A 27,808-nucleotide genomic window follows, 5' to 3' on the forward strand; every position below is an offset into this window, starting at 1 on the left:
TTTCATTATAATTATTACTTATTTGTGATGCAAGGAATTTATTTCTATTTCTGTATATTTTTTTCACTTAAGACTTCGTTGGATTGACAGCAAGTGGTAAGATCACAAGAAAGAAAAAATGGTTACCACAATGTAGAATTAGCCTACTAGTCCAGTCATCTTGTGGTTTGAAGTCAAACTAATTGCAACAGAATTTTTGTCACTGCCAAACGATAGATAGTAGTCAACTTATTAACATACTAAAAGTTCCCCAAAATTCGTGTGGTGGAACATGCTAGAATTAAACATTGTAATATTTGGAGCATGTACCACAGGGTACCCACGTCGCGGAAGATATTTTTTATTGATAAGTTAACTTAAGGACGGTGCCTAATAATACCGAAGTATTTTTGTGCAGTTTATGACTATGCGGGAAAAGCAAATCTTAGCAAGGCTTATTGGAATCCAAAAAGAAAATTGGGGGTAACCTCGTATTTTTCAGAGATAATTAAGCAATAACATATCTAAAAAACGCCAAAATATAAAGCAATGTATGGGATTTTTTCCTAAATTGAAGCTTAATTATCTCTGAAAAATGCATGGTTACCCCCAATTTTCTTTTGAAATTCCAAAAGCATTTAGTAAGTTCTGCTTTCTCCGTATAGTTTTAAGCCGCGCAAAAATGTTCCTGTATTAGAAGGCACCACCCATAGGAAACCCGAGTATCTTGCGATGCGCAGAACGTATGCGCAGTAACAATAGTAGGCACCGTCCTTAAATTACAAGAAAGGATAAAATATTGTTACTAGCTAACGCAAATGTGTTTTTTCTATCACTTGCATAGCACGTTTGGTGAATGTTACAGCGAGTTATAGCTTTTTCTGCGCGGCTAATTTTCACCTACTTTTGTTTTATTTGTGTGTGCTACATCTTTCATACCTTTCGCCCCCACAACTTTATAGATCATTATGTATGTAAATAGCCTTTCTGTCACTCCTTTTTTACCCTTTTTAAGCCAGTTTTCTTTGCATAAGTTTTCAGTGTGCGCATCATTTTCAGTATTGTATAGTTGTGTCTCGCCGTTCTTCCCGTCTTGGTTAATTTTCTGTAGAATCACCGATAAGGTACGTTCTTGTGTTAGTCGTTCGTTTTCTATTGTTTCTCAGTTGCTTATTCCATGTCGTTACTTGTAGTATTATTTTTAACATCTTTTATTTAATCTTTGTATTTCAAGAACCGTTCTGGTACGGATTTGTTTACCGTCGGGATGAGTTTGCAATGGTGAAGATATCAAATAAAGTGATAAAGTAGAGTGCTGAGTGATTAGCAGCGGCTACATGGTTCTTATCGTTACGACGGATTATTAGCGGAGTTTCCCTTCCTTGCTGAATCAAGTTCCATTATGGCAGAAGGCGGGTCAGGATTTACGCGGCGAACGTCGAGTTGCGCGTTGTTGGATGAGGGTCAGATTAATCAACTTAGACGATCGTTATCAGCCTACAGAGGTCACTTAACGAGGTCATACAAAGAATTGGAGTGGTTGTTTTCGAATAGTGGAAGTCTTGTGGAAGTTTTAGACAAGAAATGTACGCTGGACGGTTTATTTATGAGGTATAACGCGAAGGCAAAAGATTTGTTACAGTTATTGACAGTTTCAGACGAACACGAACGGGTGTTGCAAGATCATATGCGTGAAATAGAAACGAAAGGCCTTTTCGACGAGGAATTTGCTCGGTGGTTTAAGAAGTCGTGCGAATCGGCAACTTCACGTCCCGAATTGGATCCTGCTCCGCGCGAGGGCCCACGCGTGGTTCCTCGTGACAGTGTGTTCGTGGGAAATCAGCCACACCCTTCTTCGTGCGAGAGTCCTCGCGAGGGATACCCACGCGAGGGTATCCCACGCCCTTTTCTCGAGATCCCTCGAGATGCAGCACCACAGAGTTCACGCGATATTCCGCATGATACGTTTCCAGATGACGATTCAGTTTGGCTTACCCGTTCTTTCAACGGGGATTCACGTGGTAGCTCGAGAGTTAGCAAAGCTTCGCAGTCGTCCAAGGTAAAGCTTGCGAAGGCCAGACTTCAAGTGAAGAAAGTTGAAGAGGAACTAAGGCTCCTAAGTCGTCTACAACAGTTAGAGCACGAGAGGCAGCGTCTAAACAAGGAAAAGGAGCTGTTTAAGGCCAGATTTGAGGCTGACCAGGCACAGATCGAGGTGGATTTTTGCAGTGATTTCGAGCGCGTATTTGAGTCCTTTAATCAATTGCCAAAACAGACGCCTGATGAAGCCATTGGAAAATATCTTCAGTCTTGTGAAAGGGATCCTGGACAAGCTCATGAATTCTCGTCTGGTTTTCTGCCTAAGTCACGCGAGCTACCAGCAGTCGTACCAAATAAAGAGTCCAGAGATCATAGGAAAAACGAAGCAGTTATTGAAGCCTCAGACCTTCAGCGCCTTTTGAGCCAACAGCAGGAAAAAACAGTCCGCTACTTGTCCTCTGGCCTCGAAAGGCTCGAAATGCCGAAAAGAGAAGTTATCTCCTTTGATGGCGATCCTAGGAAGTATCCTCGATTTATAAAGAGCTTTGAAATCAATGTGGAACGTAGAGTTAACGCGGACGATGAAAGACTGTCCTACCTGATCCAGTTTTGCTCAGGTGTCGCAAAAGATGCCATCAAGAACTGTGTTATCTTGCCTCCTGGGCAAGGTTACCGCGAAGCGAAAGATATCTTGCAGAAGAATATCGGTCAGAAACACATCATTGTGCGTGCGTTTATTGAAAGAGTTGTTATAGGACCTCAAATCCGAGCGTCGGACGCCGAGAAGCTGTCGCAGCTAGCGAGAGACATGAGAAATTGCGTTATGAGCTCTGAGCATATGCGATACAAAGCAGATATAAATTCGATGGACACTCTCAGAAAGGTTGTAATGCGCCTGCCACCTCACATCCAGGCGAAGTGGGCAGAAGTGTCAAGCAAGTTGATTGAAGCTGATATCGAACCTGAGTTCTCTCACCTAACAGATTTCGTGGAAAAGAGAGCCGCTGTAGCCAATACTGCCTTCGGAAAATTGGTTGGTACTAGACCGAATGAAGACAAAGGGATTACACAAAGAGCAAGAAGAAAATCAGACGATGCCCCTGCGGTGAAAGTAACAACTCTCGCGACTCAAGGTTTAAATGGTACCTCGTCTATCCCGAGTCCACAGAAAGCTCTTGGCTCGAAGCAGCATGCAAACAAGCAAGCTCCTGTGACTACGTGTTTGTTCTGCAATGGCAATCATGATCTCGAGAGATGCTTCAAATTTAGAGTCAAATCCTATGAAGAACGTAGAAAGTTTGTGTTGGACAAAAGATTATGCATCAACTGCCTGAGAAGCAACCACTTTGTAAGGCGCTGCAGGTAATTTAGAGCTTGCCTCTTCAGTGGATGTGGGAAACGTCACCACTCGTTGCTGCATCCTCCTGGCGACAGAGTCCTTGAAGAAACGAACCAACCCGCTGACAGGGCCACAGTGGATACCCCTGAGAAGGTAAACGTCGACAGAGCTAGTGATGAAGGCCAGTGTGCAGCCATTGGTACCGGAAAACCTCGTGTGAGCCTGCGTATAGTTCCCGTGAGAGTCAGTGGTGCGGATGGCAGTCCCGAGGTAGAGAAATACGCTTTCCTAGATGATGGCTCGGATATCACTCTCTGCTCCAATAGTTTGGCAGAAACCCTGGGCTTGTCAGGGAAACCTATGACGTTCTCTCTTACAACCGTAAACGAGAAAGACCGATCCAGAAGCGGTTTTGAGGTGGAATTGAACGTCAAGGCTCTCAAGTCAGATGACAGTATACATTTGAACAAAGTGTGGACAGTGAACCATCTCCCGGTTTCAAGACGGAGCATACCAACCGATGAAGATGTTTGAGGATGGTCTCATTTACACGGCATTGAGTTTCCAAAGCTTGAAGACTAAAAGGTGTAGATCCTGATCGGTAATGACAACCCTGAAGCCCATTGGGTATTTGAACAAAGATGCGGTAAAAGAAAGCAGCCTTATGCAGCCCGTACGCTACTTGGATGGACACTCATTGGTCCTTTAGAACATAGCAAGAGTTCAGAAGTGCATGTCAACTTTATTAGTGGCGGCCAAGAGATGATCTCAAGCCAGCTTAAGAGGTTATATGACGCAGACTTCAATGAGTCCTTATCTAGTGTGAAGCAAGCCACGTCAATTGAAGACCAACGAGCCCTGGCCATTCTGGAGAGTTCCGCCTGCCTTAGAAATGGTCACTATCAGTTACCTCTCCCATGGCGCTTCAAGTCTCCTTGCCTACCGAATAACCGAGATGTTGCTGTACGAAGAATGAGGTTCCTAGAAAGACGTTTCCAAAAGGACACCCCCTTTTTGAGAAGTACAGATCGACTGTTGAAAAATACATCTCAAGGGGCCACGCCAAGAGAGTTCCCGACGACCAAGTCTACGTTGATGACAAACCACTGTGGTACTTGCCTCATCATCCAGTTTTGCATCCCCAAAAACCTGGGAAAGTAAGAGTTGTTTTCGATTGCGCAGCAAGATTCCGTGATACTTCTTTGAACGATCAGCTCCTCCAAGGTCCGGATCTTACGAATAATCTCGCAGGTGTTCTACTCAGATTCCGGCAAGAACCCATAGCACTAATGTCGGACATAGAGCGGATGTTCCACCAGGTACTTGTGGCACCGGACGACTGTCATGCCCTGCGGTTTCTTTGGTGGGAAGATGGCAATCCTTCAAACAACCTTGTTGATCATCAGATGTTAGTACATCTATTTGGCGCCAAATCATCGCCATGTTGTGCCAGTTTCGCCCTCAGGAAAACGGCACGTGATAATCAAAGTGAATTTGACGTCCAGACCGTTGACACAGTTTATCGCAACTTCTACGTCGATGATTGCTTGAAGTCGGTGGTCTCAGTTCCTGATGCGAAAAGATTGGTGCACCAATTGACGGACTTGCTTTCCAAAGGCGGGTTTCATCTTACAAAGTGGATAAGCAATTGCCGAGAAGTTCTTGAGTTTATACCGGCTTCAGAGCGGGCACCGTCTGTGATGACTCTAGATTTTGAAGATTTGCCTATTGATCGAGCCTTGGAAACCCAGTGGAATGTCGAGAAGGACACATTAAGCTTCCGTGTCTCCGAGAAAGAAGTCGCTGATACTAGAAGGGGGATATTGTCCTTGGTTTCTGGTGTGTACGATCCGCTAGGATTCGCAGCCCCTCTTGTATTGCCGGCCAAGATGATCCTTCAAGAACTGTGCAAGCAAGACTTCGGCTGGGACGATCAAATTCCTGATGAGAAGCTAACGGAGTGGCGTGGTTGGGTTGATAATCTTCCAAAACTGAAGCTTGTTAGCTGGCCACGTTGTATGAAGCCTCGAGGGTTTGGCAACCTCCTTAATGTTCAACTGCACCACTTCAGCGATGCATCGGAGAAAGGATACGGTGCAGCATCGTATATCCGGCTTGTAGATGTTTCAGGTCATATTCACAGTGGATTACTCCTTGGAAAGGCATGGGTAGCACCCTTGAAAACTATCACAATTCCTCGAATGGAGCTGACCGCTGCAACCGTAGCTGTGAAATTGCATAAGTTCCTCGAAGACGAGCTTGACCTTCAAGTTCACAAAACTGTGTTCTGGACAGACTCTACTATAGTCCTTCAGTACATCCGTAACGAGGCAAGGAGGTTCCAGACGTTTGTGGCTAACAGATTGTCGATAATTCACGATGCGTCCTCACCATGTCAGTGGCGGTACGTGGACTCGCAGTCCAATCCTGCAGACTACGCTCCCCGTGGTTTGTCAATTCTAGAGACAGAGAAGTTTGAAAGTTGGCTTAATGGTCCAGCCTTCCTCTGCAGACATGAGAGTGAATGGCCACAATCCCCTTTCCAGATACTTGATTGTTGTGAAGAGGATCCAGAATTTAAAAGGAAAAAGCCACAAATCCACTTAGTGTTAAGAGAAGACATCCTCGAGCGCCTACTTCGGACAAACTCCTCCTTTAACAAGCTTCAGGCATCCGTCGCCTGGTTGTTACGTTTCCGAGAATACCTTCAGTCACGTGTGTCCCAGAAAGCACCACGAGTTGGCAATTTGACGGTTGGAGAAATTTCCCGTGCGACAAGAGAAATAGTTCAAGTCATTCAAGCCCAATCTTTCCCGAAAGAGTTAGAAATTCTGTCCAAGGAGCGTTCAGCAAGTTCTCTAGATTCAAGCCTCTCACGTCCATCCAGAAAGAGATTCGCATGCGTGGGTTACCTCAGTCCTCTACGTAAGCTGAGTCCGTTCATCCATAATGGTATCATATGCGTCGGAGGACGTCTTGAAAGGGCACCTATTAGTTTCGACGCCAAACACCCAATGATTCTGCCTGGCAAGAATTACGTCACCGACCTAATTGTTAAAGAGTATCACGAAGCAGAAGGCCATGTGGGTGCAAACCAAGTCCTCTCCAGCATTAGACGAAAATTTTGGATCCTTCAGGGACATTCAGCTGTTCGTCGTGTTGTTGGGAAGTGTTTGAAGTGTCGTCAATGGAATGCTCCTCCATGTCAGCAAGTAATGGCACCTCTTCCCAGAGCAAGGGTAACCCCACAGTCGCCTCCGTTCTCTTCAGTGGGAGTGGATTACTTCGGCCCAATTCTTGTCAAGTTAAAACGAAGTCATGTGAAGAGATACGGGTGTCTGTTCACGTGTTTAGCTGTCCGAGCAGTACATATCGAGATTGCGCACGACCTTACCAGCGATTCCTTTATACAAGCGTTCTCTAGATTCGTCAGCAGACGCGGTTCACCAGTTGAAGTCTTTAGTGACAATGGAACCAACTTCAGAGGAGCAGAAGTAGAAATTAACACCGTCTTGGAGAAATGGAACATCGACCGAATCGACAATTGTCTCAGAAGACGAGGCGTTACTTGGCACTTCAATCCACCGTTAGCAAGTCATGCTGGCGGAGTCTGGGAAAGAATAATCCGTTCCATACGCAAGATTTTCCGCTCACTCTTAGGCGTTCAACTGGTCAATGACGAGACTCTCCTTACTTTCATGGCAGAAGTTGAGAAGATCCTTAACGATCGCCCTCTCACGCCACCGTCTAGTGACCCGCAGGACCTCGAACCCTTGACCCCGAACAAGTTGCTATTGCTTCGTCCAAATGTCTGTCAGTCTCCAACAGAAACCAGTGATGTCGTGTCTTATACGTCTAAGCGTTGGAAGCAAGCACATTATTTAGCTGATGTGTTTTGGAAGCGTTGGATACGCGAATACATACCGGCTCTTCAGCTAAAACAGAAATGGCTCCGTCCACGCCCAAGCTTGGCTGTTGGTGACTTGGTTCTAGTCGTTGACGAAGCTTCGCCTCGCGGATTTTGGCCGAAGGGTATTGTTCAAGAAGTATTTCCTGACAAGCACGGTTTCGTGAGACAGGTCTTGGTCAGGACGGCCTCCTCGGTTCTACGACGCGACGTGCGGAAACTTTGCCTATTAGAAGGCGCTTTATTTGAAAGAGACTAACCTGGACAGTGATGTTAAATAACTGATCTCAGACATTATGAACACCTTAGTTTTTTTGGAAAGGCTTTCTTATATGCGCCTTTCGGGGCCGGTGTGTTACAGCGAGTTATAGCTTTTTCTTCGCGGCTAATTTTCACCTACTTTTGTTTTATTTGTGTGTGCTACATCTTTCATACCTTTCGCCCCCACACCTTTATAGATCATTATGTATGTAAATAGCCTTTCTGTCACTCCTTTTTACCCTTTTTAAGCCAGTTTTCTTTGCATAAGTTATCAGTGTGCGCATCATTTTCAGTATTGTATAGTTGTGTCTCGCCGTTCTTCCCGTCTTGGTTAATTTTCTGTAGAATCACCGATAAGGTACGTTCTTGTGTTAGTCGTTCGTTTTCTATTGTTTCTCAGTTGCTTATTCCATGTCGTTACTTGTAGTATTATTTTTAACATCTTTTATTTAATCTTTGTATTTCAAGAACCGTTCTGGTACGGATTTTTTTACCGTCGGGATGAGTTTGCAATGGTGAAGATATCAAATAAAGTGATAAAGTAGAGTGCTGAGTGATTAGCAGCGGCTACAGTGAATTTGATGAAGACTGTGCAACATTTCAAGCATCTAGTGATGTTTGGCATAACAGGCACAGGGTGTGTTCCATAATTCAACAGGTCAAAAAAAAATAAAAACAACCTCATAATTTATATCATTTTCTTGGCTTATCTGGTAACCTCTACATAATTATCTAGTTAAACTGATCAAACTGGATATTTGGGGGGATTCCGGTGGGTTGGGAATGGGGGGGGGGGGGGGGGGGGACTAATCTACCAGTGATATTTGTGTGATTTTCATTTATCGTTAATGCTGAGGTCTGGTGAGGCGGAAGTCGTGCAACTCTGTCCTCTACAAGTACCACGTGCAGCCGAGCAATCCAGTCCATGTTTTCTGCACCTAATAATCTCTAACAAAGACACGTGAGCTGCTGTTAGGGCAGTTCTTACTGGTAGGAGACTTCCATCTACTAGTTTCCATACCCAGTCTTGTGGCTTTAGCGCAACACCTCTCCACTGCTGTACCTGGTGGTAAACCCTGAGGCTGTGGTAGACCGCGGCTGCAGAAGTCGGAGGGAGACATTCGGGATGTACAAACGAGGACCCTATTGTGATGTTCTGGCAGAATCTCGAATATCGTAATGAATCCAGACTTTCGTCAGACCGGCCGTTGTATAGACAAACAAGGGCTTTCTCTCCAACTGCAATAATATCACTCTTTGTGGAATCTTCATTATTAAAAACCTCATCTTGCTCCTGAAATTCTGAATCCTTCGTAATCTTCTTAAGTGCCAAACCTTTGCCAATGCCATGTATTCATGACGTTGTACCACACATCCTAGAACTGCGTGAACAAAAATATTTCCGCAAGTTTCTGGTCCCAGTCTCTTTCATCTCTCTCTAAATCTTTCGCGTCGTTGACCTTTGCTTTGTCTGAGGAATGAAAAACAGATCACGAGCGCTTGTATCAGCATGATACAAAGCAGAACTACAAGGTCTGTGTCATCTCCTACAAGTACTGTTGTGATTGACTTGGCGGACTGAACGGCCATTTGGACTATCATCAGCTCTGCGTCTCCTGGGGCGTGTATAATATTACATCCCGAAAGTTGTAGTTTCTCCCCAAGTAGTTTTATGAGCCGGTGCTTGTTGGCGGTATTACTCAGAAACACGTCCTTCTTCAGGTTGAAAACCATGTCGCTTTCAAAGTTCACTGATGGACCAGAGACACCGGATGTTCTTTGATGCGCGCAGTCTTGTGGAAGGCCCCTCTTCATATTCATCAAATACTACCGTAGCCTGGCTGTACCTTTGGGGACATGTTGTAGATAGAGCGAGAGAATTTCCGTGTAGGTAAGGCCCTGTGGCCAGGGAATACGATGGAGGAGAGCGCCGCCATTAAGAACATGGTGAACCTTTACTGTAGACTTGGTTTTTTACTCATTCTTCGTTCGAGTCCAGACAGCTCAGCCAGGAGGGGCTTTTTAGCCTTACATGATAGGAGCGAGGAATCAAATAATGTTGCTGGATAACTGCACATCTCAACCTTAAAGAACGATTGGGGATTGTCATACTGTCCTCCAGTTGCTACAAAACACAATCTCTGAAACAGCAACTGTGGATCCACCTGGATGTTGCCTTCATTTAACCTCATAGCCGTCTTGCACGTAAGGGTAACTACTTGGTCTTTCTTACGAAATGAGTCGTCATGTGCATTTTTGCCAACCATAGAACTTAACATCTCGTCTCCTACTTCCTTGCACTAATCGACATTGACTTCCTCATCAGCAAGGACACCTGTTTCAATGCAGCACAGCGCATGGTCCTGAGAAAATAGATCTCTCTGGGTAAGGTAATCAACTAGATCAAGGGTGTCATTATAGTCGCGCAACTATCTTGCCTCTGTGGCGTTCCTATGCTGTTCACTAGTTTGATACTTGTGATTAGAAAAGTGAGAATATCAGTCTGATTTGTACTGATTGTGGAAACATAAATACGAATATAATACTATAAACAAGGTGAATACTTATCACCAGTAAGGGTCTGCATGGCGTCGTTGCCTTCTGCACAAGCAGGCATTGACATTAACCAAACAAGCGGCTGCATCTCAGACAATCCTTTATCTCGAGTTAAACCACGGTTCGTCTTAACGCTGGGCGTTAGAACTTGTTCAATCATCAAATCGGTGGAAAGCTCCGCCCAAAAGCGATCCCTTCTCCGTGCGCAATGAAGTCCATTCTGAAAGTTCTTGTAAATGTTTGGGTGAGTGTTTTGAAGCTCATTGATCATTTGTAGGTAGATATAGGCCGATTTAGCATAGAGTCGGTGACCAGCGGCGGCAAAATAAGGAAGCAGGTCATAAACCTACGGGAGGTGTAGACTCCAATTTCCGTGCATTCGGCTTTTATGAATCTGCGCAGTATTTCTACCATCTCCATATATTCAGTCCACAGAACAGCAGTCCGTTGATTCTTCATTGAACTTTGCACGTGTTTAAGCTTTTCTCAAATTCTTTGGACCACCTCTGTAGAACAAACTTCCTCTACTGCGAATTTGCCTTTTTCAAGCCGTCTAAGCATGGTTCTCGCCACCTTAATATCTTCTTCAACACTTTCGTTTCTCGATTCCGCTTGGACGTGATCAAGTTGTATCTGTGAAGGAGTGTCATTCTGCGGGATACTGCTGCCGATTTGACTAGTTGGCTTCCGAGCTTTACTAGCAGTCTCTGTGGGGTCAGTACAAGACACCAAGGAGGTACGTACAGTCTCTGTTGGATCCGCATGCGAGGCGAGCGATAGTTGTTCTTTCGTTCTGATCAATATTACGGCTTCCTGTGTTTTTGGACCTAATGAGATCAAGACGGCATTTCTTATGTACGCATTGGCCAGTTTTTACCTGGACTGTGCACTGGTCGAGTGTCTGGCTTATGCTATTAACGTTACTGCAACCCTTTTCCGTCAAAGTGACCGTGAGATTTCCATTGTCTACGGACTCGCTGCAAAAGCAGCAATCCGTGATGCATTGTAGTTGCGTACGTCTTCGTAGAACAAATTCCCTTGGAAGAAATCATATTAATATTTCAATAACTAATTCTGTTTGTGAATTATCAAGCATTAGTGTATTTACCTGCAGTACGATTTGAAGAAAAAGGCTGAAAATAGTGAAAGAAATCGAATTGCCAAACTGTTTAGACTTGTTGTTTCTTGCCTTGTTTGAACATTTTGAAAGAGGTGAAACGTCCACAATGACATTTCCTTCGCTTTAATTTATTTGTCGCAGTCTTTTATCCATTAAGAAGACTTTTTTTATAGCAATTAAGAACGTTTATTATATGGCTGGCTCCGCGAGCGGGCAAGATGAGTCAAATTCTGCGCTGTGATTGGCTACCCGAGCGGGCAAGATGGAGCTATCTTGCCCGCTCGGGATTACCCGTTGCCCGTCCGCTTGGCATCGAAAGTTTAATCCCAACAACAATGCGGGGTTTCTTCGATTTTCTCCTTGTTTTAGGGGAAAACGCTCACTAAGAAGTTCGGTAAACTCTCAACATTTACCTAAAGGAAAGGAAAGAGAATGGAATCGTCCTGGTGTAGTTAAAACTTCGTTTCAGCTACAATGAATGTGAGTTGAACCGGTGAGTTGCTCTGCGTGTAGTATTTTAGATAGAATTGATTTTGAAAAACTTATTGTCTCAAGTCGAGTGCCAAATTGATAAGTTCTCTAGGTTTGCAATGAATGCATTTAAATCATAACGTAGTGGAAGTTGCGGTTAGTGTTTAGATCGGTTCAGACAAATATTTTTTTTAAGTTCGCCGAAGAAGCTCACGTTTTTAATTCAGCCGCGTCTTGCTTGTTGTAAAATACAAAATCTTGTCAAAGTTTCGCCCATTTTTCTGATTTACCTGCTCTTTTTTTCGGCTTATGTTTGCATATGATCTCAAAATCTATTGTTTCATTCAAGAATTAATGATTGGAAGCCGAAAACTGTGTAAACAAATTTTATTATTTACGCCACCGCGCGATCGCCTGAAAATGGCGAGTTTGCCGGATTCTATTCAAATCTTCCCGCTCTTGCGAAAATCTAAATTTTTCGTTCTCGATAATTGTACACTTCCTTTAAGCCATTATAAAGTTAGATCCCTAAGATAATTTAGGATTCCTTGTTTTCCACGATTACATTCTAATCCAAAGGTGCACTGAAAATAAATCTTGCACCGGCCGGCTATGAAGAATTTCTTTCCGAGTAGAGCAGTTTCATGTCGTGTTTTGTTTTGTTATTGTAGTTTTAACTTGATGGTAAAGCCATATAATAAATCCTTTATTGACCAAGCTTGTTCGGTCAAGATGGCTGGATATTGGCCTCGTTCTTTTTTTTGCGTTTTTATGGACCTCGACTTCGTCTCGGTCCATAAAAACGCAAAAAAAGAACTTGGCCAATATCCAGCCATCTTGACCTCACGCTTGGTCAATAACGCATATGTATTTGTAGTTCGCTCTTAGACAATAAAATTTTTTTGGAACAAGACTTTGTTGAATCGCTTTAATCTCTCTTCAGTTTGTCGAGCAAGTCTTCTTACATCGCCGAATCGGGCGGCCTTTGAGTGAAAAAAGGCTTTAAAACTTTAACCGTTATTTTGCCCTCTATCTCATAGACATGTAATTGCATGATTCCACGTAAAAGTAAGGATTACTATCACTTGTATTTTCAGAAGTTGCAGAAATTAACCTCGTCGCTTCTGAAAACACGCGTGATATTAATCGTCATAGATTTTTCTCGGCCACATGCGTTTACATATACAAATTAACCTAAATATGCATGATACTGAAATACAATGTACAACATAAATCAGACTTACCGTTTCTCACAGCACGACCCTGCTATAAATAGAACAAGTAGATATTGCAGAGAAACCATAAACGTCCAGTAATAAAAATAAAAGTCCGTGAGTACAGAACTTACAGACAGTGCAGCGAAACGAACTAGATACTGCAAAGCGTCCATGTTATTTAGAGTCTGGAACCACTTAAATCGTATGTTTTAATCTAATTATTTTATTTTCATCTGTTAATAACATTTTTGTACATTATGAACATTATTGTAGTTCAAGATGGCTTAAAACCACCCAAAAGAACTTTATTTTGCGTGTTTCGATTTATTATTACTTTCCGCGAAATGGGTATCCTGTGGTACATACTCCAAGTTTCAATGCTTAATCTAAGTATGTTCCACCGCACGAATTTTGGGGAACTTTTATTATGTTGGTAAGTTGACCACTATCTATCATTTGGCAGTGACAGAAATTCTGTTGCAATTAGTTTGACTTCGACCATAAAAATTTCATTAGATAACTGGACTATACACCATTCCCATTTGTATCGCAGTTTCCTAAATGTTACGGAGAACTGACAAGTCGCAAAGTTCGTCATATAAAGGTAGTTCATTATTAATGGACAGTACAGTGCAAAAACGAAACACTATTACATAAATAAAACGAGCTGTGCGGTCCCGGTATTGTGCAATTTAATACAGTGCGATTCTTGTGGTTTTATTTGGTTAATCGTTAACTGATGTGCATTAGCAATCGGGCTTAACAATTTTGCAATGAATACAGGCTATGTCTTTTTTCAGTCAAGAAAAGATTTCTAAGGTAAGAACTATTTATTAATCATTCAGTAGAATGAGGCTTACTTTGTAATTGATGCCGTATTTGTGTTGTTAAACAGACTATAAAATCGCAATTTCGTGGTAAACAAATCGGAACCGCCTACGCAAAGTGGAATTGAATTGCTAATTTTACTTTTCAAATTATCTTTCCTTGCTAGTACATAGCTTCAAATTCAAATGTGTAGTTTTCCTTTACTCAAAATGTGCCAGCAGAGTAAAAGTAAGCGTCTTCCGGCGAAGGAAAGTCAGGGTTTATGAGCTCTCGTTTATATTTCCCCTCGATATAAAAGGTCAAACGTCGCTCTTAATTGCTGAAGTGACATGTTTTGAAAACGCTCTGAGAACTCGCTGTTTAATTTACGCCAATTTTTTATTCGATCAATGTTTAATTGAAATGATTATGTTTTCTCGGAGTGTAGTTTCGTGGGGCAAAGCGATGTACCAAAAGACTTTTTTTGTCCTTGAATTTAGCCAAAATTAGGTTGTGATAATCACCGGTAAAAAGGCGCAACTTAAAAAACTGGTCAAAAATTCATGTTTACGTTTTATTTAACTTTAACGCCGCTAGTCATCTAAGAAAATAAAATTGTTCCTTCTGTTGGGTTAATCTTTTCTAGAAAAGGCTCATTGTATAAAAGGGAGCTTTTACAAAAGTGCCTACTTCGGTGTGATTTTAGCCTGCCTCCATGGGTACAATTTTAAAAAAATTGTTCCAAAATAAATAAAGTTCTAAACAAAACGAAACTGATATTTTTAGAAGTAGTTCACCAAGCCCTTTATTCTGGCAAAGTTTGGGGAAACCGTTTTTTTTTTTTTTTTTTTCTATTTTGTATACGCTTAGTCGGTCCTTACAGAAAACCGTTCTTAAAAACACGAGGGCAGACTTGCCTTTAATTTTTACTATAGAAACTAAGGGCCTGTTCATATGGAGGTGGGGGACCCCGGGAAGGTGAGGTACCCCATCTACCCGGGCTCAGAAAAAACAGGCCTTCACATGCAACCTCGGGGCGCTGGTATGAGATTTAAAAAGCTATCGCGTGGTCGCTAAGTACATATATCAACAAAGATGGCGGATGGAAGACACTTTTCGTTTCGTTGTTCTACGGGCACGACTTCACCTTCATCCAAGACCGGTAGATCAGCTTGGTTATTAGACTCGACAAACGCACCTTCAACTCCTTCAGAACTTTCTTCAATGGCATTGTTGTCGATGTTTTGAAGGTGATATCTGCGAAAAAGCTCGCCACGCTTGTACTGAATTCAGAGACAATTGCCCGGATGAACATCACCCCACCCCACCTCCAGCATTCACATGCAGAAAACTCACCCCAGCTAAGCGGGTTACCCGCCTCGGCTGACCGGGCAACCCGCCTCGGTGAGGTACCCCACTTCACATGTGAACGCGATCAAGAAATAAAGAGAGATTGTATGGAGAGATTGGTAACCCCACCGAGGCGGGGTACCTCACCTTCCCGGGGTCCCCCACCTCCATGTGAAAAGGCCCTTGTATTTCAAGTCGTATTTTGCAATTGCCCTCCGAACCCTAAAGTTCTGGTCCTAAATGCTCCCAGAATGCTGTAAAGCAGAATTTCCACGAAGGTGGATTTTTTTTTCTTATGTTTACGGGAGGGGGAGGGGGGAGGGGGGTTGGGGCTTGACTTGCTCGGGCTTCTGGATTTTCTGGATCCACCCCTGCTAGATTTTGAGCAATTGAAAAGAGTGGAAAAGCTATGAAACTTATTACTAGACTTTGAACTATGAAAATAGAAATAGAAAAATGGAATAGAAACAAAAAACCGATGAGGTTATCGCTAGATTTTCCGCTGTACAACGGAGTAGAAGAAGCCGACCAGGATGAATCAGTGACTTATTGTTAGATTCTGATCCAAAGAATTGATCCAATTGGAGCGGGAAAACCAGGGGGGGCCAGCAGCGAGGCCTGGATCCGAGTTTGCATGATCGCCCCAGTTAAGAAATTTGGCCGAGCGAGACTAAGTACTGATTTTTTGATAAACAAACATGGCGGCGATTTTATGTGAAAGCGCGTCTGTGCGGATTGGCTATTCGACGTCCAAACAAAACAGGAAGGTTTCGGTCGCTCTTTTGCCTGAAGTTTGGTCATCAAGAGGAATCACGGATACAAATTCTGCAGCGAAAAACGAAAATACTGCAACCGACGACTCGCTGACCCCGGAGAGGATCAGTACAGTCAACTCTCTCAAAGCGACCACTTCGTAAACAACAACCGTTTTGTTTCTCAGTTAAATACTGTTTCAAGAGCTCTCTCGCAAGCGACCACCACTCAAATTTCTAAGGGACCACGACCACTTTTTAGGCCAGAAATTTGACATATTATTCTTTTGTTTTCTGTTTCCGGTAAGCGACCACCCAAAATATTCGCGTATGATCTGAGTAAATAATATCTCAGACTGACAGTTTACAGACAGAGAAGATTACTATATTTAGATCTGTAGGTAAATGGGAATTGTTTCAGTGATCTGTTCCAAAATGTTACACAAAATTTCGTCAGAAGAATTAATAGATTTGAAAAAATCAAATAAATTAGTTTTTATTTGCCTAATTTTAGCTGCTAGGGTAATAGCGGAGCTCCCGCGCGCGCCGCAAGGCGCGCGCGAGCGGAGCCCCATAGCTAAGAGATTTTGGTAAACCCATCAGTGCGAGAAATTTTGGTTTGGTTATGACGTCACTTCCGTCCGACCGACCGTACAACGTACGTACGTACGCTCCTCCATGTAAGCAATGTGAAATGAGACACTCAAACCTTGTGCTGCAAATCAGGTTTTTTTTTCGGCGGGAAAATGCATGGCCTACTGCGCTGCCAGCCGCGTTTGTTTGGCAGGAAATTGCATCGCCAACTGCGTTTGAGAAAAAAAAAATTTGAAGACGACGTGTACGGCAAAACACAAACTCAATTTATGAATAATTCTACAAACATGTAAAGCAAAGAAAGGGAGATAGAAAGAGATCGAGAAAACAGGCGACGAAGAAGCGAAGTTCCAAGTCAAAGAGAGCGATTAAGAGCGGTAGCAAACAGGCGAAACATCAGTGACGAACAAAGAGAGAAAGAACAGGAAAGGGTGCCGAAAAAACCCCGTGTTACGGCACAGGGTTTGAGTGTCTCATTTCACATTGGCTTACATAAATGAGCGTATGTGCTGTAACCCGGGTTGTTTTTCGGCCGGAAAATGCATGGCCAACTGCGCTGCCGGACGCGTTTGTTTGGCGAGAAGTTGCATCGCCAACTGCGTTTGAGAAAAAAAACAAAACAAAAATAATAATTTTGAAGACGACAAGATACAAAGTCAATTTTTATATGTGACCAACAGCAGGAGAAAGAGCAAGGCAACTAGCGGCGGGAGAAACAAATCGACTGGCACATCATCAGAATCTGGAAGTGAAATCATTTTACTCCGATCCGGCGCCACGAAACGTTAGATTTTTCCTCTTGAAGTGAAACTTTCGCTCACTTAACGTTGTAAAACGAACGGAAAAATCAGCAATGGAAAAAAGGGACTGGTTATTCTCAGAAGAGGCGAGTACATTCATACAATTTTGTTGACAAAACTTTGCTGGTTTGCTGGTTTGCAAGATATTGTTTTCTTGATTTTGAGCTCATTTTTTCGGTCCATGTTGATTATTTTCCTTGGAGTTTTATTTTCTGATCTCGTCCAATTTTGCCGTCAAACAGCGGGAGAAAGAGCAAGGCGGATCGCGGCGGGACAAACAAATCGATTCTTTTAGCAGCTTTTAGAGGCCGCACTTCATAAACAGCGTCCGAATCTTGAAGATAAAATATTTTACTCTAATCAGTGTCTAATCCGGCGCGATGAAATGAAATTAAGATTCGATGGATTTTTCCTCTTGAAGTGAAACTCAACGTTGTAAACGAACGGAAAAATCAGCAATCGAATAAAAGGACTGGTTATTCTCCAAAGAGGCGAGTATATTCATGTGATTTTGTTGACAAAACTTTGCTGTTTTTGCAAGATATTTTTTTCTTGTAGTGTTGACACTGTAACTTGTTTAACCTCAGAGCAGCCTTTTGAGCTCATTTTTCGGTCCATGTTCGTTATTTCCCTTGGAGTTTTATTTTCTAATCTCATTCCATTTTGTTTCATTTAAAAAAAATTAGATTCTGAGCTGAAATAGTCCGTCAAACAAACGTCTCCCAACATTGTATCGTTGCCATAAACTACTGACAAGTTTTTCCCGCATATATTTCTGACAATCTTGACAAAGAACAAACAAAAATACTTAAAACAGTAGGATATAACCGCAAAGATTAAGATGTGTGAGTAATTTTCACTGAAAGTCTTTTCAAAGAACGTTAAAAGCGAATGTAAAGTTAAAGTGTGATTCCATTTTCATCAAAACAAAGTTTACGCAAAACATCCATTCGCTTGTTTTTGGTGAATTTTTCAAGGATCGTTGTTTAGTTTATTTCTGTACTTATTGCCATGAATTATCACAGTGCTTTTTTCATTTATTACTCAAAGATATATTTGAAGTGTGTTTTTTGGTTAGTGTATCCATTTTCTCTGAGGTTTATAGCGTACGGCCTTCTTGATAAGCAAAATTTACTAGACAGTGACAGTGCCGGTAGCGCGCGTTGGCTGTTCACAAACCGTTTTGCCTCGATCATCTTAAAAACTAAAAACAATAAAAACAGAAAATATCATTTTGAGCCATTTAAATTCCGCTTTTATAACACAGAGGGCAAAATGTTGTTAAAACTATCAAGGAACTTCGTAAAACAGTCAGTAAAACACTCATCGAAGGCGCAAGCAAACCAATGAACAAATTATTTAATTTTTTCGTAGCGTAAAAAACAAACAAAACCGACGAGAACAGTTCCCATTAAACACATGTAATTAAGAGAGAATACAAGTTTAATTCAGGAGCAAACTAACAACGATAAATCAAATGTTAGGCATCAATTAATTGTTCACCTGCGCTGTGAAGCTTCCTACCGCTTAGAAATCACACGAACATAGATAGATACTAAAATAGCAAACCATGGATCCAAAGAAGAAACTTGCGGAGTAATTTCTTCCTGCTCCTTCCTCCCATCAAAAGGACACTTTCATGCTCGGTTATCGTTCGTTGAAAGCACTTGGATGCCATGACTGATTTCAGTTTCTCAACCAAACAAAATAAAATCAATCCGATCCAAGTCTTTAGCTTTTGACACAAATAATCTTTTGCTGTTTCTTGTGAGAGACGCCAAAATTAACCTTTAGGAATTTCCCTCCTAGCTGCAGTACTTGATTTCCATGTATTTTTAGGACAAAGAACCCGGCTTAAAGAGTTGAACTTCGAAAGAACCTCAAAGAACTTGTTTTTTTGGACACAAAATGCAGAAACCAACAAAATGTAAAACTGTCGTGCTCAGCCAATCAGGAGCGAGTATTTTCGCCGCTTGACCAATCAGGAGTAAGTAATTTTGCCCTCGGTGAAAGGAAAATTACGAAAAACTGCCCTCTGTTACAACAAATCAGCATTCAGTAATTTTGCCCTCTGTTTTACATTGTTATTGTTGATGAGCAGTTAGCTGGATGTGCATTAAAAATGTACCATATAACTGCAGAATTGATGAGGAACTCATAAGGTTATTACGTTCATACAATAAGCAGACTTCAATTGTGGAGCTCCGCTTTTAGGCTTGGCTAAATATATATATTATTTTTAGGTAATTAATTTATCAGTCCAGCATTAGGCTTATTTTGTTGATATATCCCGTAAGCGACCACTTTTTTTATTTGTCGTGCACCAAGGGTTGTCGCTTATGAGAGAGTTGGCTGTTTCTAGATCTGACACAGTTCACAGGGCTAGACCTGCTCCTGTAGAAATTGACTCTCACGAGAGGTAGTAAGCCTTCCTCCGTTCCACTTTATCGTTATCTTCCCTATTTTTTCATTTATGTACACTTTTGTACACTGTAGAATTTCCTCCCTTTACAGCAACTGCCCACTGAGAGTCAACAAACAGTGGAGGTTCTGGTGATCTAATTTTTTGTTTTGCTCTAATTAGTTAAAATGTTACTATCATACCTCAACAACAGATTTTTCTTTTCCAATCTCTTCTAAACGGTGAAAAGTTGAGAGGTGATGAAAGCAGCACTTTGCTCTTCAACTTTGCCAAGTGAGCCACAAAATTAATATTGACTTTTGAATTCAGTATGTATGCTTGGTAATAAATCTCATTATTTTAAAGGAAGAGGTGAAGTAACCTTTAATTATTTTAGATTTTGTCTATCATACCTCTGGGGTGAGAACTGAAACATAAAAGAGGCAGGGTGCTAAACAGCAATACTTCAGCCAGTCAAGTGTGTGAAAATGTGCAGTAATTGCATAATTTACAATATGCTAATTGCACTTGACTATGTTACAAAATATGTACCAAATAAACAATATTGCAATATGTTGCAGTTCTGATGTATATTGTCATATACTGATGACATTATTATACTGCAGAGTAATGTGGTCAGCTGGGATAATCCTCGAGTGTTTAGAAACACTTCAGTAATCAAGGGGCGATAATTTTGATTGTCTTCTTCGAGATGGCTGTTGCATACATAGAGAAACCATGGTTGACTGAGTTTGCCATCCCAGGATCTATTTAGTGCTGTATCTCCCTTGCAGTTGGGTTTTGGGTGCATTCCCAGTAGCCCCATTTTGACATCCACCAATGGGGGAAAACCACCATACCAATAGAGGTGGTCATGGACATCTGTAAGGGTGACAGGTGAGACAATAATATTTACATGTACCTTCCAAGGTTTTTTGCACATGCATGTGGTTTCTGCAGGATCTCAGTGTATCAGTACATTGTTCACCCGGTGCTCCTGAACTCGACTTCCCACTTTTTTGCACGTATAAACCTGGTAGCTCTATTCACAATAATGTTAAGCAATCTACCTCTGAGATCTTTATAAGCTATCCTTTCCAGTTGCAACGTTTTCTTATCTAAAAATTTCTTAAGGACTACAGCCGTTTTCCTTGAGTATGCATTTAAGCCATTTGTGCATTAAAATAAACCTTACAGGAATAACTGTCGTCACGCGACATTTAAAAAGAGGGAGAATTCCATAAAATAAACATGCTGTTTCATTCGTAACTACGCTTTCAACAGTTAATACGCATAAAATGTGGGACAACTACTTTTAATAAGCTTACACTAAAGTTCCAAGCCGATCTTGAGAAACAAGCTTACATTCTGGGCTTTCGCGATGACAGTCGTGAAACACTGTGTGCTTTCTAGTTTCTTCAGAACTGAACAAGAATCGAAATTGAAATCTACTATTTTGTTGACGTACAATATCTTCCTGAGACGACGAAAACCATAATCGTTTGCTACATTACAAATCATATTCTTCACCACATACACTCGCTGGTAAATCTCAGCTCAGCTGAGAACATGTCGCTCGCAATTTCAATGTTGACAGCTCTACTAACCTAAAACAAAGTATAAACTGGCATCTCATTCCAGCGGTCTTGATTAATCGTAGTGTTCAACTTCGTACTACCGCAAAAAAAAAAACATGCTAACAGTAAATAAACAATAACTAAATACGACCGCGTTTTTCACCGTCGAGTCGCTACGGACAAATTCGCATGAATCTTTTGCATTTCGCGCATGCTCGTTACGGTTTACGAATGATTGACAGATTTCTTTACTGGGGCGATCATCTATTTCGGAAAAGCGGCAAGATCAAAGGTAGCTGCCAGCCCCCCCCTGGGGAAAACAACTGAGCTTATTTTTATGTCAGTTTGAGCGAAAGAAACAAGTAGCGTGGATTGAACTAACTCCAAGATTTTCAGCCAGGCTCTGCTAAACTTACTGCCTGATTTTGAACTTTTGAAATGAACAGGAGAAGAAATATAATATAATCCAATACTACATTGTGATCAACAGTTACGAGTCGGAGCTGGAAAAACTTGTTGCTACAATCCTGGCCAAAAATGTTGGGACAATTTCCCAAACTCAACACGAATCGAAATACCTCCCCACCCCTATCCAGTACTGTCATCTTGCTGTGTTTATGCACAGTCTGAATGATTTCAATAGCTATCAACATTCCTTAGGGAAGGGAGAGAGAGAGAGAGAGAGGGGGGGGGGGGGGGAGGGGGGAGCTTCCAAATATTTGCCACAACAGCACCACCATGTACCAAGCTTATTGCGACTCGCTATATAGATATCCTGAAATACAAATAATCACAGCAAACGCTATTTTCGTATCTGTCCCAGAAAATATTTACTAGGTGGGTTTACAAAAAATAGTCATAATGGCTTTAGAAAAAGATAAATATCCCAGACATATTGCTGCTTCTACATGAAACAAATGTTGTTTCGAGTCTCAAGGGTTGCATGTGGTAGCATTTTTTATTGGTTTGAAAATAGATCTACTCTGTGAAATTTGTCTAGGGAAGTATTTCAACATGGCGACAAAATGATAAAGAAAGCATTTCGGTACTGCAAGAGGTAATAAAGTACCAAAAAACATCGCAAAATGACTTTTTAGTGGTGAGAAATGTTGCTGAGAAATGTGCGGACAACTGTTTTGATGACGTATTGGGTGACGCAATCCGCGCGTTTGGCAAAACAACCCGGCACCATTAGCCGGGAATAAACGTTTCTGCACTTGGTATTGGTCTCCAATGGTTGAAAAGCGACATTTCGTATTCGTAGTCTGTGTTCATTGTTCGGTGTTGTCGATGGCCCCTGCCTTACGCAAAACTATTAAAGAAGGCGTCCAAGATTACAAAAAGGGATGTCCTTGTTTACATCCAACATCTCGGCTCCTATTCTTTCTGGCCGGAGGTAAGTGGACTTCATCTACCTAAGAACGACCATCGGTGATTAGATATACCCTCCTTTGCCTACAATTTTCGAAGGATTATGGTCTCTGTCATTGTTTCTTTGTGCATGCTTTGCAAAATAACTTCACTGACGCGTATCGACCTCTGAAAACAAATATCCATTCCGCATCTTTTATTCCAATACTGAAAATTGCAACTAAATTTCATTTTTTAGGGGATAGCTATAAGAATACTGATTTCAGCAAAAGTAACTTCCAGGTCGTCTTCAAAATGAGACAATTTGCCAATTTAAAGCCAACGCTAAAATTAGACAATCCTGGCCAAAACTATTGGGACGATTTCCAAAAATCAACACGCAGTACTCCCCCCCCCCCCCCCCCCCTGCCCCATGCAGTGTTGTCATCTTGCTGTGTTTATGTACAGTCCGAATGATTTCTTTAAAAATCCACCATTAGCCACCTCCAACTTCGGCGAATAGTTGTCAATTATTTACTGTTTGGATGCAGAAAGTGGACCAATTTGTTTGCCTTGCACCAAGGCTAAAAAGGTATGCAGCGTTACCAAGTGTTTTGGGCACTGCACTTGAAAACCGGAGGTTGCGTGTTCACAACCTGGCGTGCTTTTCGATCGTAGCGACTATACCACCTGCCACTAAGTAGCCAGTTAGTGTGCCTGGGTACTCCATGGTTAAATAGTACGCTTTTTGGAGCAACCTCGTACCCAGAGTCTTCAGGCTCTTTGGCCAGCGGTTGATAGCCAGGGGAGAATGGGGAATTCGAAAAAAATATAACGGCTTGCATTGTTATACCCAGAAATCCTCCTGTCTCTCCTAGCGAGCAACCGCTGGCCAAACTGATCCTGGGGACTCTGGGTACGAGATGGTTTTTTAGGCTGAAAGAAAATTTTTAACTTGACACACTGTAGTGATTCAATTAAACCCTCTCTCAAGTATTATAGCACCTATTTCGGTGACATGAAAACTGGAATATTCACCAATATCTCATCAATGATTACATCAATCATTTTCGTAGAATAAACGCGGAGATTGAATGCCAGTGCTCTGAGATCCTGGTACGTGTTAAACTCCATCATTTGCCCCCAAAAAGAATTTCTCAGTGTGGAAGCTATTGTAGCCGCTGCTAATTACACTCAGCTCTCTACTTTATCACTTTATTTGATATCTTCACCATTGCAAACTCATCCCGACGGTAAACAAATCCGTACCAGAACGGTTCTTATCGGTGATTCTACAGAAAATTAACCAAGACGGGAAGAACGGCGAGACACAACTATACAATACTGAAAATGATGCGCACACTGAAAACTTATGCAAAGAAAACTGGCTTAAAAAGGGTAAAAAGGAGTGACAGAAAGGCTATTTACATACATAATGATCTATAAAGGGGTGGGGGCGAAAGGTATGAAAGATGTAACACACACAAATAAAACAAAAGTAGGTGAAAATTAGCCGCGCTAAAAAAAAACTATAACTCGCTGTAACACACCGGCCCCCGAAAGGCGCATATAAGAAAGCCTTTCCAAAAAAACTAAGGTGTTCATAATGTCTGAGTTCAGTTATTTAACATCACTGTCCAGGTTAGTCTCTTTCAAATAAAGCCCCTTCTAAAAGGCAAAGTTTCCGCACGTCGCGTCGTAGAACCGAGGAGGCCGTCCTGACCAAGACCTGTCTCACGAAACCGTGCTTGTCAGGAAATACTTCTTGAACAATACCCTTCGGCCAAAATCCGCGAGGCGAAGCTTCGTCAACGACTAGAACCAAGTCACCAACAGCCAAGCTTGGGCGTGGACGGAGCCATTTCTGTTTTAGCTGAAGAGCCGGTATGTATTCGCGTATCCAACGCTTCCAAAAAACATCAGCTAAAGATGTGCTTGCTTCCAACGCTTAGACGCATAAGAAACGACATCACTGGTTTCTGTTGGAGACTGACAGACATTTGGACGAAGCAATAGCAACTTGCTCGGGGTCAAGGGTTCGAGGTCCTGCGGGTCACTAGACGGTGGCGTGAGAGGGCGATCGTTAAGGATCTTCTCAACTTCTGCCATGAAACTAAGGAGAGTCTCGTCATCGACCAGTTGAACGCCTAAGAGTGAGCGGAAAATCTTGCGTATGGAACGGATTATTCTTTCCCAGACTCCGCCAGCATGACTTGCTAACGGTGGATTGAAGTGCCAAGTAACGCCTCGTCTTCTGAGACAATTGTCGATTCGGTCGATGTTCCATTTCTCCAAGGCGGTGTTAATTTCTACTTCTGCTCCTCTGAAGTTGGTTCCATTGTCACTAAAGACTTCAACTGGTGAACCGCGTCTGCTGACGAATCTAGAGAACGCTTGTATAAAGGAATCGCTGGTAAGGTCGTGCGCAATCTCGATATGTATTGCTCGGACAGCTAAACACGTGAACAGACACCCGTATCTCTTCACATGACTTCGTTTTAACTTGACAAGAATTGGGCCGAAGTAACCCACTCCCACTGAAGAGAACGGAGGCGACTGTGGGGTTACCCTTGCTCTGGGAAGAGGTGCCATTACTTGCTGACATGGAGGAGCATTCCATTGACGACACTTCAAACACTTCCCAACAACACGACGAACAGCTGAATGTCCCTGAAGGATCCAAAATTTTCGTCTAATGCTGGAGAGGACTTGGTTTGCACCCACATGGCCTTCTGCTTCGTGATACTCTTTAACAATTAGGTCGGTGACGTAATTCTTGCCAGGCAGAATCATTGGGTGTTTGGCGTCGAAACTAATAGGTGCCCTTTCAAGACGTCCTCCGACGCATATGATACCATTATGGATGAACGGACTCAGCTTACGTAGAGGACTGAGGTAACCCACGCATGCGAATCTCTTTCTGGATGGACGTGAGAGGCTTGAATCTAGAGAACTTGCTGAACGCTCCTTGGACAGAATTTCTAACTCTTTCGGGAAAGATTGGGCTTGAATGACTTGAACTATTTCTCTTGTCGCACGGGAAATTTCTCCAACCGTCAAATTGCCAACTCGTGGTGCTTTCTGGGACACACGTGACTGAAGGTATTCTCGGAAACGTAACAACCAGGCGACGGATGCCTGAAGCTTGTTAAAGGAGGAGTTTGTCCGAAGTAGGCGCTCGAGGATGTCTTCTCTTAACACTAAGTGGATTTGTGGCTTTTTCCTTTTAAATTCTGGATCCTCTTCACAACAATCAAGTATCTGGAAAGGGGATTGTGGCCATTCACTCTCATGTCTGCAGAGGAAGGCTGGACCATTAAGCCAACTTTCAAACTTCTCTGTCTCTAGAATTGACAAACCACGGGGAGCGTAGTCTGCAGGATTGGACTGCGAGTCCACGTACCGCCACTGACATGGTGAGGACGCATCGTGAATTATCGACAATCTGTTAGCCACAAACGTCTGGAACCTCCTTGCCTCGTTACGGATGTACTGAAGGACTATAGTAGAGTCTGTCCAGAACACAGTTTTGTGAACTTGAAGGTCAAGCTCGTCTTCGAGGAACTTATGCAATTTCACAGCTACGGTTGCAGCGGTCAGCTCCATTCGAGGAATTGTGATAGTTTTCAAGGGTGCTACCCATGCCTTTCCAAGGAGTAATCCACTGTGAATATGACCTGAAACATCTACAAGCCGGATATACGATGCTGCACCGTATCCTTTCTCCGATGCATCGCTGAAGTGGTGCAGTTGAACATTAAGGAGGTTGCCAAACCCTCGAGGCTTCATACAACGTGGCCAGCTAACAAGCTTCAGTTTTGGAAGATTATCAACCCAACCACGCCACTCCGTTAGCTTCTCATCAGGAATTTGATCGTCCCAGCCGAAGTCTTGCTTGCACAGTTCTTGAAGGATCATCTTGGCCGGCAATACAAGAGGGGCTGCGAATCCTAGCGGATCGTACACACCAGAAACCAAGGACAATATCCCCCTTCTAGTATCAGCGACTTCTTTCTCGGAGACACGGAAGCTTAATGTGTCCTTCTCGACATTCCACTGGGTTTCCAAGGCTCGATCAATAGGCAAATCTTCAAAATCTAGAGTCATCACAGACGGTGCCCGCTCTGAAGCCGGTATAAACTCAAGAACTTCTCGGCAATTGCTTATCCACTTTGTAAGATGAAACCCGCCTTTGGAAAGCAAGTCCGTCAATTGGTGCACCAATCTTTTCGCATCAGGAACTGAGACCACCGACTTCAAGCAATCATCGACGTAGAAGTTGCGATAAACTGTGTCAACGGTCTGGACGTCAAATTCACTTTGATTATCACGTGCCGTTTTCCTGAGGGCGAAACTGGCACAACATGGCGATGATTTGGCGCCAAATAGATGTACTAACATCTGATGATCAACAAGGTTGTTTGAAGGATTGCCATCTTCCCACCAAAGAAACCGCAGGGCATGACAGTCGTCCGGTGCCACAAGTACCTGGTGGAACATCCTCTCTATGTCCGACATTAGTGCTATGTGTTCTTGCCGGAATCTGAGTAGAACACCTGCGAGATTATTCGTAAGATCCGGACCTTGGAGGAGCTGATCGTTCAAAGAAGTATCACGGAATCTTGCTGCGCAATCGAAAACAACTCTTACTTTCCCAGGTTTTTGGGGATGAAAAACTGGATGATGAGGCAAGTACCACAGTCGTTTGTTATCAACGTAGACTTGGTCGTCGGGAACTCTCTTGGCGTGGCCCCTTGAGATGTATTCTTCAACAGTCGATCTGTACTTCTCAAAAAGGGGGGTGTCCTTTTGGAAACGTCTTTCTAGGAACCTCATTCTTCGTACAGCAACATCTCGGTTATTCGGTAGGCAAGGAGACTTGAAGCGCCATGGGAGAGGTAACTGATAGTGACCATTTCTAAGGCAGGCGGAACTCTCCAGAATGGCCAGGGCTCGTTGGTCTTCAATTGACATGGCTTGCTTCACACTAGATAAGGACTCATTGAAGTCTGCGTCATATAACCTCTTAAGCTGGCTTGAGATCATCTCTTGGCCGCCACTAATAAAGTTGACATGAACTACTGAACTCTTGCTATGTTCTAAAGGACAAATGAGTGTCCATCCAAGTAGCGTACGGGCTGCATAAGGCTGCTTTCTTTTACCGCATCTTTGTTCAAATACCCAATTGGCTTCATGGTTGTCATTACCGATCAGGATCTCCACCTTTTAGTCTTCAAGCTTTGGAAACTCAATGCCGTGTAAATGAGACCATCCTCGAACATCTTCA

General features: G+C 42.6%; 3 protein-coding genes and 1 pseudogene across 3 annotated transcripts in view; 2 read left to right on the top strand and 2 right to left on the bottom strand.

Annotated features, from left to right (window-relative positions):
- The first annotated feature begins 2,123 nt into the window (after positions 1-2,123).
- LOC146449817 (uncharacterized) lies at positions 2,124-3,892 on the top strand (annotated as a pseudogene).
- A 755-nt stretch (positions 3,893-4,647) lies between these two features.
- LOC146449818 (uncharacterized) lies at positions 4,648-7,524 on the top strand. Its single transcript, XM_085101064.1, has one exon. The coding sequence runs from the start codon at positions 4,648-4,650 to the stop codon at positions 7,522-7,524; it is 2,877 nt and encodes a 958-aa protein (XP_084957190.1).
- A 16,920-nt stretch (positions 7,525-24,444) lies between these two features.
- LOC146449819 (uncharacterized) lies at positions 24,445-27,567 on the bottom strand. Its single transcript, XM_085101065.1, has one exon. It carries the CDS (start codon positions 27,565-27,567, stop codon positions 24,445-24,447), a length of 3,123 nt encoding a protein of 1,040 aa, XP_084957191.1.
- A 180-nt stretch (positions 27,568-27,747) lies between these two features.
- The window catches only part of LOC146449820 (uncharacterized), a 1,719-nt gene continuing 1,658 nt past the window's right edge, over positions 27,748-27,808 (bottom strand). Inside the window, exon 1 of the mRNA XM_085101066.1 lies at positions 27,748-27,808. This exon is cut by the window's right edge and continues 1,658 nt beyond it. Within this exon, the coding sequence (XP_084957192.1) occupies positions 27,748-27,808 (61 nt within the window).

The sequence above is a fragment of the Pavona decussata genome, unplaced genomic scaffold, assembly GCF_977016875.1.
Source record: "Pavona decussata unplaced genomic scaffold, jaPavDecu1.1 SCAFFOLD_574, whole genome shotgun sequence".
Classification (NCBI taxonomy): Eukaryota; Metazoa; Cnidaria; class Anthozoa; order Scleractinia; family Agariciidae; genus Pavona; species Pavona decussata.

What these genes read in the sequence shown, in the direction of transcription:
- LOC146449819 (XM_085101065.1), bottom strand. Translation starts at nt 27,567, where the DNA reads ATGATCTCAAGCCAGCTTAAGAGGTTATATGACGCAGACTTCAATGAG.
- LOC146449818 (XM_085101064.1), top strand. Translation starts at nt 4,648, where the DNA reads ATGTCGGACATAGAGCGGATGTTCCACCAGGTACTTGTGGCACCGGAC.